The 14,122-nt window shown below is 41.0% G+C and overlaps 1 protein-coding gene across 3 annotated transcripts in view; it reads left to right on the plus strand.

The window, feature by feature from the left end:
- ARHGAP29 (Rho GTPase activating protein 29) overlaps positions 1–5,287 on the plus strand; it is an 81,134-nt gene extending 75,847 nt beyond the window's left edge. For all 3 annotated transcript variants that reach the window (XM_039484802.1, XM_039484804.1, XM_039484803.1), the window contains 4 exons: positions 999–1,305; positions 1,473–1,581; positions 2,011–2,130; positions 3,396–5,287. In XM_039484802.1, the coding sequence (XP_039340736.1) occupies positions 999–1,305; positions 1,473–1,581; positions 2,011–2,130; positions 3,396–4,303 (1,444 nt within the window). In that variant the 3' untranslated portion in view covers positions 4,304–5,287. The remainder of the gene's footprint in view (positions 1–998; positions 1,306–1,472; positions 1,582–2,010; positions 2,131–3,395) is intronic.
- The last annotated feature ends 8,835 nt before the right edge of the window (positions 5,288–14,122 follow it).

A 14,122-nucleotide genomic window follows, 5' to 3' on the forward strand; every position in this document is an offset into this window, starting at 1 on the left:
TGACTCCATTGTCTCTTCCCACCCCCAGCATATAATGCGTTCTGAGGAGGGGGCATGGTGGAGCAGAGCTCCACTACACCAATTCTCTATGAGCACAGGGGTCAGGTGGCTCTGAATCATGGAGCCACAACTGACTCCCTGAAGCTACCACTTCACTACATGGGAACTTGGACTGGATACAGTGGGTGAATCAGGATCTATTGTTTTTTTTAATGCATATTTTAAAAAAAAAAAAACCCGAACTTTGCAGAACTACCTTGTACATTTTAACAACCATTTTCCAACTTTTGCTTTTCCATCCTCAGCATCAGGTCAAGGCTCCTATGGTACGGCTGATATAAAGTTAGGTTACATGGTAGGGCTGATTGTTAAACTGGTACATGCTGTTAGATGACAGTTGTGCGTAGAGCTCTCTGGCTACAGCTTCATGATAACCAAGGGAAAAGTCTGACTTAGCGACTGATTTATCAGAGCTGCTGAGCACCCACAAATATCACTGAAATAAACAGGAGCCAAGGGTGCTCAGTACCCTTGAGAATCAGGTCAAACTTATAGAGGCACCCACTGCTGAAAAGTTTGGCCTTTGCAAAATTTTTAAGAAGTTACATATACACTTAAGGCCACCGTTAAGTTTAATGTATTTATTCATCAATAGGAGTGTACAGTACTGTGTGACCAGAATGACACTGATTGACATATTAAAGGTGAACTGCAAAGCTAAAACAAAGTATAAAAGTATAATAATGTGTTGGATGTCATCTCCCACATCCTGATTAATGGTATCTGGCACAAGTCACTTCTAATGTACTTTTCCTAAGTTGAATTGGAAATGTGCTTCCATGCTGAATACTGCCTTCCCGGTTGTAGGTAAGAGCTCCCAGCCTATGGGTGGGCTTTGTAGTTCTTTTCAGCATAGTTGTTGAAAAATACAATATCTATAGTATTATTTCCAAAGAAGTAAAAACCCTGTATAACCTGACATATTTTCTTTTATACAGAGTGACTGAACAATCTGATGAAAATAAAATGTCAGCTAGCAATCTTGGCATAATATTTGGCCCAACTCTAATCAGGCCACGACAGACAGATGCCGCAGTTTCACTCTCTTCGCTTGTGGACTATCCATATCAAGCTCGGGTGGTAGAGCTGCTCATAACTTACTATGAAAAGATCTTTGATGTTTTGCTGCAGCCACTCTCAACTGCAATTCAGTCTGAAGAAAATGCTGCTCCATTTAAAACTGCTTCATCAACAGGAGAGAGCGAGCCACAGCAGCAAAGGAAGTCATTTATTGCTGTAAAGGAAGTGAGTAACTGTTGTGAAACTAGAATTGCTATCATGTTGAAGGGGGTGGAATTGAGCTGCACTTTTGAATGTTGCATACATCACGCTGAAATCTCTTAACATTTTAGTCCTGAGATATATATTTTCCTTAAACTTTCATTCACTTCTGATGTGATTTCTATTGACAGGGCATCCTGCTAATTCCAAGTGAGAGTAAAGCTTCAGAAACTGCTTCATCATTTGAGCAACTAGATGACAGCAAGAACACGAGAGAGAGATCAGATGCATCTGTGACTGGTTAGTGGCGCTCTGTGAATCTTGGCAGTATATTCCATGTGAACTAATACCAATCATAAATACATTAGGATGAAATACATCTTTTTACTCTGTGAAGATGAATTAAGTGCAAACAAGGGAAAAGTCTGCTAAACTCCCAAAGCTACTTGGCATTCACTGTTCTGATGTACTCTTCATGTTTGTTAGAGGAAGGAAGGACTAAATGCTTCAGGGGGCCCTGAAGAAGCCTGTATTCATGGAGCCATATACCTGGTGTATGTGTTTTTAAAAAAAAAAAAAAAAAGGCAACAACTCTTTAGTATGTTAGGCTAAATTTGAATAGGCTGTTGCAGTCTTTGGATTGTTGTATTTATATAGGTGATTTCAGCAAAGGGAGTGGGGCCCAGGAGCAAAGATGCGTTTGACAGCTGCTTTTCTGTTCTTCCCTAGAACGTATCTCACTGCCACTCACTGGAACTAAAGAGGAGGACTTTGGCAAGAGGAATTCTCCATCAGAACCCCCAGCTACCAGAGTTCTGGATATTAATATTCTTACTCCAAAAGCGCCAGGTTAGCTGCTTTAATTACATAACCATTTTCCAAAGAACATTTTTGCAGGTCTGTCTTGTGCTAGATAGTTTTTGTGCAAAAAACAATAATACATTTGTACATAGGTATAATAACAACTATTTGCCTACTGCTGGCAACACACAGCTCTTTTTACAGTAGCAAATAACTAAATTAAAATTTGGGAGCAGTGGAGGAGAGGATGGCACTGCAGCAGAAAATATACTTTCAGTTGTTGTCTAGCGAAGTTAAATGTCTCCTTGGGCAATACCTCTTTGAACATCTGCCTAAATCTAGGTTAGGCTGTCTGCAGCCCCACTTCCTGGGAGAAGAGTCAGGCAAAACTAAGTGCCCCACCACAAATTTGGCCAATTAAAGCCCAGGCCTGGAGCACTCCATCACCCCTCTCCAGATTCCATGTGTGTATTATCCAAGCTTGAGTAGAGAAGTGTGGGATGCTCAAAGCTCACTCTTGCCAATACTCTGCAACTCCTTGCTGTGCAATTTTTTTCCCTGCAGCATCCTTTTGTGGCTTACATTATGAAAAAGACACACTTTACCAGGACTGTGTTCATGACTTAGATCAGATGCAGTAGTCCAGTATTTGTTTTATCTGTACTGGATTTGTATTTGGTACCTTCAAAAGAAGTAGGCTTATTAGTTAATAAATAATACAATGAAACAGTGCTCCAGCAGGATTAGTTAGTGTTATCCAGCATGATGAGGCAAAATCCCTTATTCTTCTGAATAAGCCATGAAGTATACATCTAGATTAAAAAGTGTATATTTAGGGTTTGTTGCTTTCAGGGGGGTGGGGGTGGCGCACGTTGGTGAGTACTTGGAACTGCACAACCACTGCAATCTCTTTTTAAAATATGTGTGTAGTTTCCATGGCACTTCATACTTGATTCTATCAAATTCTTGTTCTTTGAGTCCAATAGACTGGAGAAGGGGAAACATACAACTTCTAGGAAATGCTATTTCAACTGTTATTTTGGTGGTGAGGGGCTTGGTAACAATGCGTTGGGATTGGTTTAAAAAACACTTGTGGAATTGCAGTCCAACTCCTTAGAGGCACTAATGGGTTCTACAGTGACGTGTTGGCTCAATTTTGAGGTCACAAAATTCGAAATAAACGTATTTCCTTTTCTTCAGCTATCATATGCAGTTGGGTATATTAATAAGCCCAAATGGTCAAAGTTGCACTGAATCTGTGAAGTATTATCTAGTGAAAATGACAAAGTAAAACTCATTTGTGTTCCCTCTAGGCAATACTCTGACTCCAGTTTCAGACAAAGACAATGAACTCTCTCTTGCTCTAGCTGAAGATGGCTGTAAAGTCAATAATTTGCTACCTATAAAACCTAGTCGCCAAATAACCAAAGTCCAGTTACGATCTCCAAGGACAAAGCCAGTTATTCGTCCTGTGAGTTTACCTGTAGATCGAATGCTTCCTCCATGTGTTTTGAATGAGAGAAACTCAGGAAATGTAGCAGTTTTAAGTCCAGAAAAGCTTGGCAGGAGTCCTACCATTGAAGAGGTTTCAGAGACTAAGGCACTTCCTGCTGTTAATGCCTGTTGCAGACTTTCTTGTTACGACACACAGACTCTGAGGAAAACTTGGGACAAGCAGTATAAACAGTATGATATGACTCCAAGGACAGCAATGATTATGACCAATATACCCCAAGAGAACCGAGCACATGAGAGTGGAAGTGCATCTGCCTTATCTTCATCCTACAGCATTGGTAACAATTCAGTGAATGCCATACTTCCCAATAAGCCATGCACTGTACCTGTCAGATCTGTGAGGATGACAACAGAAGGGAATGGTCCAGATTCTAATCCTCTTGCTGCTTTCAGACCACCAAGAACTTTGCAGCCACCGCCAGGAACTTTTTATAAACCACCTTCTAATAACAAAGCCAAGCAAAATGAGGAGGGTTCTGTTCCTAATGCTTGTGCGGCAGCCAGTGCTAGCTCTGTTCTTGCCCAAGATAACACTGTGAAATTGATAAGGAACTCTGCACTTGTATCAGGTGCTCCTGGACAGCATGCAAATCAACAAAAAATGAGCTCAGAGGACCTTCATCCTGTAGACCTGAAGCCCACCTATAAGAGACTAAGACCAAAACGTATGCAAGAATTAGAACACAGGGAAGCTCATTTTGTATAGGGCAGCAAATACTTCTTGGAATGTTAATACAATTTACTGATCTTGTCAATATAGATTTTTTTTTCCTCCCCCCATTGAGGATCCCACTTTTGTGCCATACTGGAAATATATATATACACATAACAGCATTTTAAAAGTGGGGGAGGAAACTGTGAAGGAAAAATGAAGTTGAATTTTTTTAATTCAGTACATTTTCATAAAGGTCTATTTAATTAAATGCATTCCCAGTGTAGCTAGAGCTGTAGAAGGTGCACTTGGTAAGACACTGAGCTTCAATTCCCTGGGTGAAATGAATTATTTATAGCAAGAAATTATTGCTCTTGTGTGCAGCAATGGAAGGAGCCATTTTTTCAATATAAATTTGTACTAAAGATGGAGAGTTTGATGCTCAACTGTTTAAGCATAAACCAAAGCTTGTGCTTTGCTCTGTAAAGCTTCTGTTCAGTTTTCCAGTCTTTGCAATTAAAGCTTTGCTCCTGAATAGATTACATACTGGCCAACATGGCCTATAATTGTGTATTATATATGTATATTTTATGCCAATATGTTCATCTGTTGCCAGTTTTCAATGTTGTCACTTTAATGTTATTTGTACAGAAAGATGCACTTACTGAGCTGTAGTAGTGAAAACCAGAAATGACTTCATATCCAGTTACAGGTAGTATAACTTAGTGAGTGGATCAAATACACACAGCCTAGCTAGTTCAGATGACCTTCGGGTGAGTACCCCTGGCAGTGGTGCTGTTGTTCCTGGTTACAAAATAGCCAGTGCTTTCCCGTGCTGTAGGTCAGTTTCACTTCTTGCCTAATGTAACTGAAATGAAGAGTATAGTTTTGCCATATGGTGAAATAGGTGAAAATAACAAATATATATATATATATCAGCATTAGTAGGTGCATCTATTGGTTTTTCACTTTGTATTAAATGTTTTATATGTACACTGCTATATTTGCTTAAAAAATATATTAACTTGTTAACATTTTGCTGACTCCATGGTTTCTGTAATATTTTGCTTTCTTCTAAATTATTAAAATACAGACTTGGTCTTTGCTAGGGTTTAGTACTGAAATACTTTCATGTTTCAGTTTGAAAGAGGAGTCATTTTTGTTCCTGCTTTAAGAAACTAAAGGTCTCATCAAACTTCCCTTCCTGAAAACAAAACAAACAAAAACCCTGATGCTGCAGTCAGTGGCTATACCCCGAACTTAGTTTCTGGAACAGAAATGTTTGATTCACAAAGCTGAACTTCCAATTTCCCAGGGAAGCATTTGCAAAACTATGACACCTCTGGGCAGTTCTGAGATGGTCAGAATTATTTCTTTCATTTGAGCACATGGCTTACAGTAGAGCAATTTATATGAGAACCTGGCTAGTAGCAAATTCTGTCTGATTCTGGCAGCAGTAGGCAGGTCAAAAATGACAAGTTAGGAGAGGTTGAAGATTTCTTCTTGAGATGTGAGAACAGGTTCCACTTCAAGAAAGAATAAGCTTGATCTGTGGGCAAAAATAGTAGGTATTCTTGAAAAGACTATGGGCAAAGTGGTGGACATGGCATAGAGCTAGTCAGAGGATGGTTATAATACTACTTGCAAAATCTCCAGTAGACAAAATAGAGTGTTTAAATTTAAATGTAATCATTAAATCTTTCCTCTGCCCCATCTGATTTTTTTTCTTTCGCTTTGGGAATGTTTTACATAGATTAGTAAACTATCTTAATGACTTTTGAAATGCTAATAGAAACTATTTTTCATGAAGTTGTAGTACCAGTTTGGCAACTACAATCCGTGGTCAGTCTCGTCTAATAGACCATCTCTGGTAATGGTCCATACCAGATGCTTCTGAGGTGCAAGATGACCATAATGCACATAACTGTGTAATAGTATACCAGGTGGGTCTCCTAACTCTTCTGCCTTTTTTATTCCCTGAAGCTTGATCTTTAGTATTACTAGTCGATTATATCACACCATTCTTTATACCCCCAATTCCAATGCCATGCTCCCAGCACACACTTCCATTCTTTTTGAACACATGAAATCTGGGCTCTACTACACCCCACCTCAGGAAGGCATAAATGATTATCTCCAAGTCACTTTAGTGTTCACTTATGACCTGTTACTTTGAATCTGGCAGAGTTTTTGCTTTCAAACCCTTTTGCTGATGTAGAGTTGGTCAAAAAATTAAATTATTTTCACTTACAGGAAAAAGAACAATTTGCACTCCGTTTTAAAGGGTTAAATTGGGTCATTTTATAATTTTTTTTAAATGTTACTATTACATCAAACATCAAAAATATCAGTCTTTTGTTCAAAAGCACAACTTGTATGGAGAAACACATTTTGACAACGTCGATAGCTTTCAGGGGGTTTTAAGAAAAGGCCATATTTCAGTGAAAATTTTTTAATTTCTAAATTTCAGCCACATCTAGATATAAATACTTTCCAGACATTGCCACTTATGCAGCCTTAAAATATCCTCAACCAGCTTGGTGGTGTATCTACCATAAAAGAAATGGTCACCGAACCAAAGATATTGTGTTCCTTTTTAGCATTGAGTGAGGTTTTAGACCTTGTGAAAAAGAATCCTTTAAAAACATAGTTGAAGTTTCTAGCACTCCCCAGACAAGAGCTATGGAAATGTAAAACACTGGTCAGGAGAGCTGGAAGAAATACTCAGCTGACATTCATTTCTGCAGCAGGAAGCTTAGTGGGATACTAAATATCCACACCCACATCTCACATAAAATGAGTCATGACATTTGGGCGGGTGTTCCAAAGAATCATCTCTATCCCCAAACCCTCAGGCTAGCTCTATACAGTGGGCTATTAGAATGGTGGTTAGGAGTTTATGTGGGGGGACAGCATGGCTTAAAAAAATTAATGCCTGCTCTCCTTGTCTAAAATAACTTCAGCCCTCTCAGACTAGCCTGGCTGCTGCTCACTCAGGCAGTTACGGTACCATGGGAGAGCACACTATACTGTACAGTGGCTTCTGAGAGAACGCCCCAATCAACCCATTAGGGAATTGATGATTGTGGGGAAACCACCATTTCCACCCTGCTTCCCCCAGCCTCAAAAACCTAAGGAGACCCATTCTCTAACTAATCAACCAGCCCAGCACCAGTGCAAATTCACATTGTCAGCCATGCAAAAGTCAGAGGCCAAAGGTCCCTGTGTTTGCTCGGCCCACTGCTGCTGTTAGGAAAAGTTGACTAATGGGGAAGCAACACAGAGGAACTTCCATGAGGTGTGAAAGGGGGAGTCCTAGAGATGAGAGATTGGAACAGGACCTGGGGACAGATGGATTTGGGGGTAGGGAAGAGTATAGAACTGATGGTGGAGGAAAGAAGTACAATTTCACTGACATGCACAGCGGATAGCTGAAAATGGTGAACCTCTTAGACTTACTGAAAAACTGACTGGGCAAGGCCAGTCTCCTCCTGAAAGAGAGATCCCTTGATCTGTGTTCCACTTACCCTATTGGCCAAAGCTGCTTCAGATGGTGTTTCAAATGGGGAGAAAATTAGGGTCTTTCAGTGTGTGAGAATGTGGCTGACTCTGTGTACAAGAGAATAGATTCATGTAAGTTGTGGGTGCTCACTAATGTACTAAATCCTGAACTGTAACCTTGTCCAGCAATAAGGGAAAGCCATTCCTATTCCCTCCTCTAGTTAACTATCCACAATGCAGGGCTGTCTTGTTTCCAAAAAAGAAGTGCATGGTGTCTATTAAATGTATTGGGCTCCCACAGCATAACTGATGAATGCTAGGTACAGTTTCCACTCCAAGTGCGTTAGTTATATTTCTTCCTGAAAAAATATGGAGAACTATTTCTCTATATTCTCCATATTGCCAGAAAGTGAAGAGTCCACCCAAATTCTGCACTGACTCGTGCTCCTGGTAACCCTGCAACACATCCAGTGGGAGTAAGTTATACATTTTAGAAGCTACTACAACAAAGGTTCAATCACCTGCTAACCCCCATGCAATGGTAAAGCCTCCCAAAAGGAGGCCAATGTCAGAGTCCAGCTAATCAGCAGCTGGAGACTTATGAATATTTGAGAACTCAGGTCCTTTCTTGCCAAGAAATGTTTTTAATGAAATCTGCCGTTTTCTAGGTAGCCAGTGTAAGGAATGCCGGGTAAGTTGGTCGGTGTGGCTGCTCAATCTTGTGGGAAAGATTTTTGTGACCATTTTGCAAGGCTATTCTAGCACAAAGCTGTAATATAAAACTACTTTATTTACAGTTATTGGTGTAAATTCATTGCTTTTTAAAAATAAAATTGTCATTTAAATTTGTTTTTAAAGTTTTTGACTAATTTCTGTTCACATTTCCCTGTATTTATGAAAATACAACAAACTGGTTCACCTTTTTGTTACTTGAAAATCTTTTCCCCCCTTTTGTGTAATTTAGAAAAAATCTTGTATGCTAGGTTTCATCTGGTAAAAAAAAAAAAAATAATAATAATAATTTGCCATTACTAGATCACCTGCTGTTTGTGTAACAGTAGTGTTCAGGAAGCCCAGCTGAGATGGGAGCTCAGTTGTGCTAGAAAGTCCTTGCCATAACGAGCTTATTATCTAAACAGGCAAGACAGAGGGTGGGAGGGGCAATAGATGCACAGAGGTAAAGTGACCTCCCCAAGGTCACGCAGCAAGCTAGTGGCAGAGTCAGAAATAGAGCCCAGTCCTCCTGACTCCCAGTCTCCTAGACCAGCGTTTCTTAAGTGGGTCATGACCCCAAAGGGGGTCACACAAAAAAATTGTGATTGAGGTGCAAACAAATTCTCACTCTGCACACCCTAACCCTTGAAGCTCCAGTATTCTGTCAACGTCTCAAGATACGCACACCCATTAGTTTTATAGGCTGATCATTGTTAGCATCGATACATTTTACTTTTTCTGTAAATATAATGGGGTGGGGGATTGTGACAAATATTGACTTCAGATAAGGGGTCACCACCCTGTATAGATTGAGATGCTGCCCTAGACCACATTACCCCTTACAAACCTTGCAGAGAAGATGTTGGCTTTGTTTTTAACTGGAGATGCTAATTTTATATGTAATTTCTTTAGGTTTTAATGCAAATCTCATAGGGAACTCACATTTAGACAATATTCAGTGCAATTAAGAGCTTATCATAATGACTGAACTGCCTTTACGATATCATAAGCTTGCCAAGTGTGATAGGGCTTGGGGTCAGTCAGTGTTGCTATCCTGTGGGCAAGCCCTTTGGCAAGCTGTTTTCCATGTGCCTGATTTGCATGGTAATTACATTCTCTCTAGTTATATTACACTTATGCAGTCCTGCTGGAGCTTTGGGAGAGTGCTGATTTCCATAACTTCCTGACCTAATTAGTCATGACAACTCTGTTTTGCAGGGGTCCCTAATGCTACTGGAGCTGTAGTCCCTGAAGCCCTTGTTTCAAATGTAGCATTTGTTCAGGTCACAAGACAATTCTCAAGGAAGGATCAATTTTCTGGTGCAGGCTCCGTAGTATGTGCACAGTGTACATCATATGTTTGTTTTTCATGCAGCGGCGCTTACACTCTGACTGAGTTGTTGCACATCAAGCTGGGGATTAAAACAATCTCCTTACAACTGAGCTGTGTTATTTTGCAAGTGCTAACTGCTCCTAAGAGATGCAGTCCTGTCCAGCCATGCTGAACATCCCTTCAGAAACCTTTTAATTTCCTCTAGCAGGGCAATGCTCTCCATGCCTCTTCGCAGGTGAGGTAAGTTGGTGACTTTTCCAGGCTTTTATTGTTACTAGTTAAATCCTTGCTTTTTCTTGCAAATCCATGAATTCTTTAGTTTCTGGACTCTGGCAAGGGCCTAATTGAGTCAATTTGAATGCTTACTTCACATGCTCTGTGAAGCGCTCAGAGTGTGGTAGGGAAACGAGCAAACCAATTCAGGGTTCAATTGCAAAAGCTTTTTGAGTGTTGTCTATTAATGATATGCTGCTACTTATACAAAAATGAAAACAACAAAAGCAAAGTAGGTGGTATAAGTACAACTCCCAGGAGGAGGCTGTAGAGGCCAACTTGTCTGTACAAAAGTTCATTTCTAGGGGGCAAATGTTGCTTTGGGAGTCCATTTCTATGACGGTGATACAAAGGAATCTGGAAAAATCTTAATGTTTGTGACTCTAAAAGAGAGAGGAACAGCCCTCGCCATTCAAAGACATCAAAGGTCAATAGTGTTAAATAGCGTGGGCAAATCCTGCTTGCTTTCCTCACACACAACACAACTGGCCTGAATGGAATCATTCTTGTGTAAAATCAGGCTTTGGCCATAAGCAAAGAACAGATACACTATGTGTGCATCAAGTATGCTTTGGACTTGTTTTACAAGTATGTGCCCCATCCATGTACAGATCTTCTATATTGCCCAACTCTCCAGGTACACGCTGCAGGAGGAATCAGTTTGTGGTGCTAAGTTTGTCCTCGTTGTGACGTGCAGTGGATTCAGTAGTACTCTGATTGCTCTTTGATTCTTAAACTGCTGTCTTTAGAAGGAGGTTTCCTTAGCCCTTTCCTCCTTCTCTTTACTGATTTTGTATCGATGATCTCTTCACATAGTTATATCAGCAACAATATGCACAATATTGGTCCCGTGAGCTTCTCTGCTCCCCCTTCCCCTTCCTTCCACTCCCTTCATTTCCTTCCCTCTCTCATCTCCATGTTTACTTCCACCTGGCTTCATATCCCTGTAATGCCCTCTCTGATCCAGCCCACCACAACTCCATCCCCTCCTTTAAGTCTCTCTTTACGTGCTTCTTCAGGGCCTAAGAAGCACTCCACCCCCCACCGCCACCACCACCCAAGGGAAGTGGTCACAAAATACATAAACCCCTCCAAAACTGAAAAAGATAAAATGAATGATACAATCAAGAAACTTATGAAACCAACAAGATACATCACCACTCCACCACTTGCTTTGTGTTGCATCCCATCCTCCATCTGTATGTTGTCATTTAGATTGTAAGCCCTTTGGGGCAGTGATCTATGATATGTAGACATTTTGATTTTTAAATATTTCTCTATAGTGTTAAGACAGTACCTTACTGACCTGCTGTGACTCCAGGGAGAGGAATGGATTATAATTTGCTCTTTCTGAAAATTGATCAGAACAGATCTGAGTTGAAGCCCATACTCCCTTGATGCCCTTTGTTTTATAGAGATGAACAAATAGTATCTAAAGCCCAGCTCCCCAGGGTTAGACGAGAATACATTCCTAGTATTCAAAGAAATGTTTAAAACTCGAAAGATTTTCTGCTCATACTTGCATGTCTAAAATGAATTGCTTCAGAAGAAGGGAGGTTCCTTTTGGATGATGTAGGGTCATGCTGCACTGAGGCACCTGCCCAGGTACAGACACAGGGAAAATGGCTCCTAGCTAGGCTTATTAAGTTGTTACAGGTCTTTTTTGTGAAAGTGAAAATAGCCTTTGTCTATCAGTTCTCTACCCTTAACCTTCATGTTTCCCATATAATGTTAATATAAGATGTACTTGGTTTGATGTAGGGGCAAAAAAGGACACATTTCTGTGTGCTCATCTCACCTGTGCTGAAAAACCTCCAGGCTGGCTGGGATTCTCAAAGGAATTTAAAAGGAGTTGCTGGGGCACCCAACTCCCTTAAATTCCATTGGAAGCCCTAGCCCCAGTGAGTACGTGTCCATAGGGACTTGGCATGTGTACATACCTTTATATGTAAGCTTAGCTCGGCAAAATGTGCAAGCAGTTATTAAAATGTGGGTCCATATGAGGCTAGGAGGGGGCAGAGGTCCTGACCTCTGTCTGCAAGACAAGACATATAGTAACTAATTGTATGGAAGCTATAAAAAAGTGGCATTGTCTCTGAGACTACAGAACACTGGCAGCCTTTGTTCCACTACCACACAGAGGGGTGTATTAACTACAGTACTAGCATGAGATTGTGCAACACACTTTATTTTTTCTAATTTTTTTCCTGCTTGTGCTTATCTGAAAAACAGCAGGGATGTGAACTCTTGTCTTCCCTAGATTTGTTGGAGGGCTCTCTCCTAAATTGATTGGACTCATGACACTTACGGAAATTTCCTTTTGCAAACTGAAGGAACAAAAGTGTCCCAGTAATACTTTGCCATTTTAAAAATAGCTTCTCTGTTAAAATTGTGGCATGTCTGGAATACATGATGGGGTGGGATGGTTTAAAGGTTTTACTGGGACTCAGGGTGACCAGCATGACTCACTTATGGCTTTGTAATTTATAAGTCATGCGGCCACCCCAAACTCATGCATGTATTGTGTGAACATGTATATACACACAAATCATAGAGAGCTTTACGCAATCCCTGATAAGTATAGCACAAGGGCTATCTTCAAATATGCATTTATGTTATATGCACTTATTATTATAGTCTGATATTTACTTTAAGTGGAATATCTCATTTACTAGCAACCAATAAAGGATGGTTCGGAAATCCTTAATGATAAGATGCTGACTGTAGTGGGGCTAGCTAAGATCCTGTAGGTGCTATCAGTTTGAATTTGCCAATCCCAGTGTGTACTGAAATGCTCCACAAAAACATTTCATGTTTGTTCTCACAAATCCCACCCTTCACACACAGCAGAAGTAGGTCACAGGCACAGCCTAGGCAAGGGAACTGAAAAGCAAATTCACCCCACCTTCCAATGTGATGGTATTATCTAATTAGGGCGATTACAGTTTAATTTAATCCGTTTGTCAGATGCAGCCTTCTGTGCAGGCCTGCGGTCAGCAACCGGCGCCTCCTCTCTCAGAACAATTGACTTTTGGTTACAAAGTTTAATGTTCATTTGTTGAATGTGTGAAGTAGTGGATTGTTGACGGCCTTGGAGACTGAGTCATCCATTTATCTGTAGAACAGGTGTAGCACAAGGCAGAAGCCATGCAGGTTCCCCCACTCTGCATTGCCAATGTATCTCACCCTGGCCTGAATGGACCTCTGCCCCAGGCCTCATTCCACCCCTCATCTCTTTGCTGAGTTTACAGCAAGGGGGCCCAGTTGTAATCTGAACATCTGTCCAACCGAAGCTGAACCAGGACCATCAAGCTGATGGTAGAAGTCCCTGAATGCCCTGCATCCACACATTGTTGCAGTTAGACAGTGCCATGGTTCCTGGCAAAACTCCATGATGCAACAGCTTGTGCAAGATTGTGAAAAGCCTTGGGAGCCCAGTAAAAGGCCAGACTCCCCATTTCTAAGTCCTTTTCTCCCTGGATGAGCACTCCTCTCTTGGTCCTTACTCAGTAAGAAATGCTTCACCTGGAGCACAAGGTTGAGGCAGTGGAGTAGGTTGTGGCGGTGCCTGTGGAGAGTGTGACATGAGCAGCTGATGCTGCAATGCTTGTGTGCCCCAACCCGTAGCGATCTGGAGCTATGCAGTGCTTGTTCGTTTTGTGGAGCACTGCTTTTGGCTCTAGACCACTGGGCACGACCGAGTTGTTCTTGAGACTTGGGATGAGCCATCCAGGTCCACTATGTAACTTTTATTTACTAAACTGTAAATAAATAGAGCAGGACACAACTTACCAGTGAGCTTCCTGAATGCACCTCTGTGGAGCTCTGAGTCAGATAATATAGATAATAGTCCGCTTCCTTAGGGCTCTTTTAGCTCGAATGCTTCTCTCTCTCACCCACAGAAGTTGGTCCAATAAAAAATATTACCTCACCCACCCTGTCTCTCTAGTATCCTGGGACCGACGCGGCTGCATCAACACTGCAGTCAGCTTCCTGTCAGCCTGATATACTGTATTCTTCAGTGAGCTTGTCACTGAATTATGGAAGAAACA

This window comes from Mauremys reevesii, linkage group 8 (assembly GCF_016161935.1).
Source record: "Mauremys reevesii isolate NIE-2019 linkage group 8, ASM1616193v1, whole genome shotgun sequence".
NCBI lineage: Eukaryota > Metazoa > Chordata > Testudines > Geoemydidae > Mauremys > Mauremys reevesii.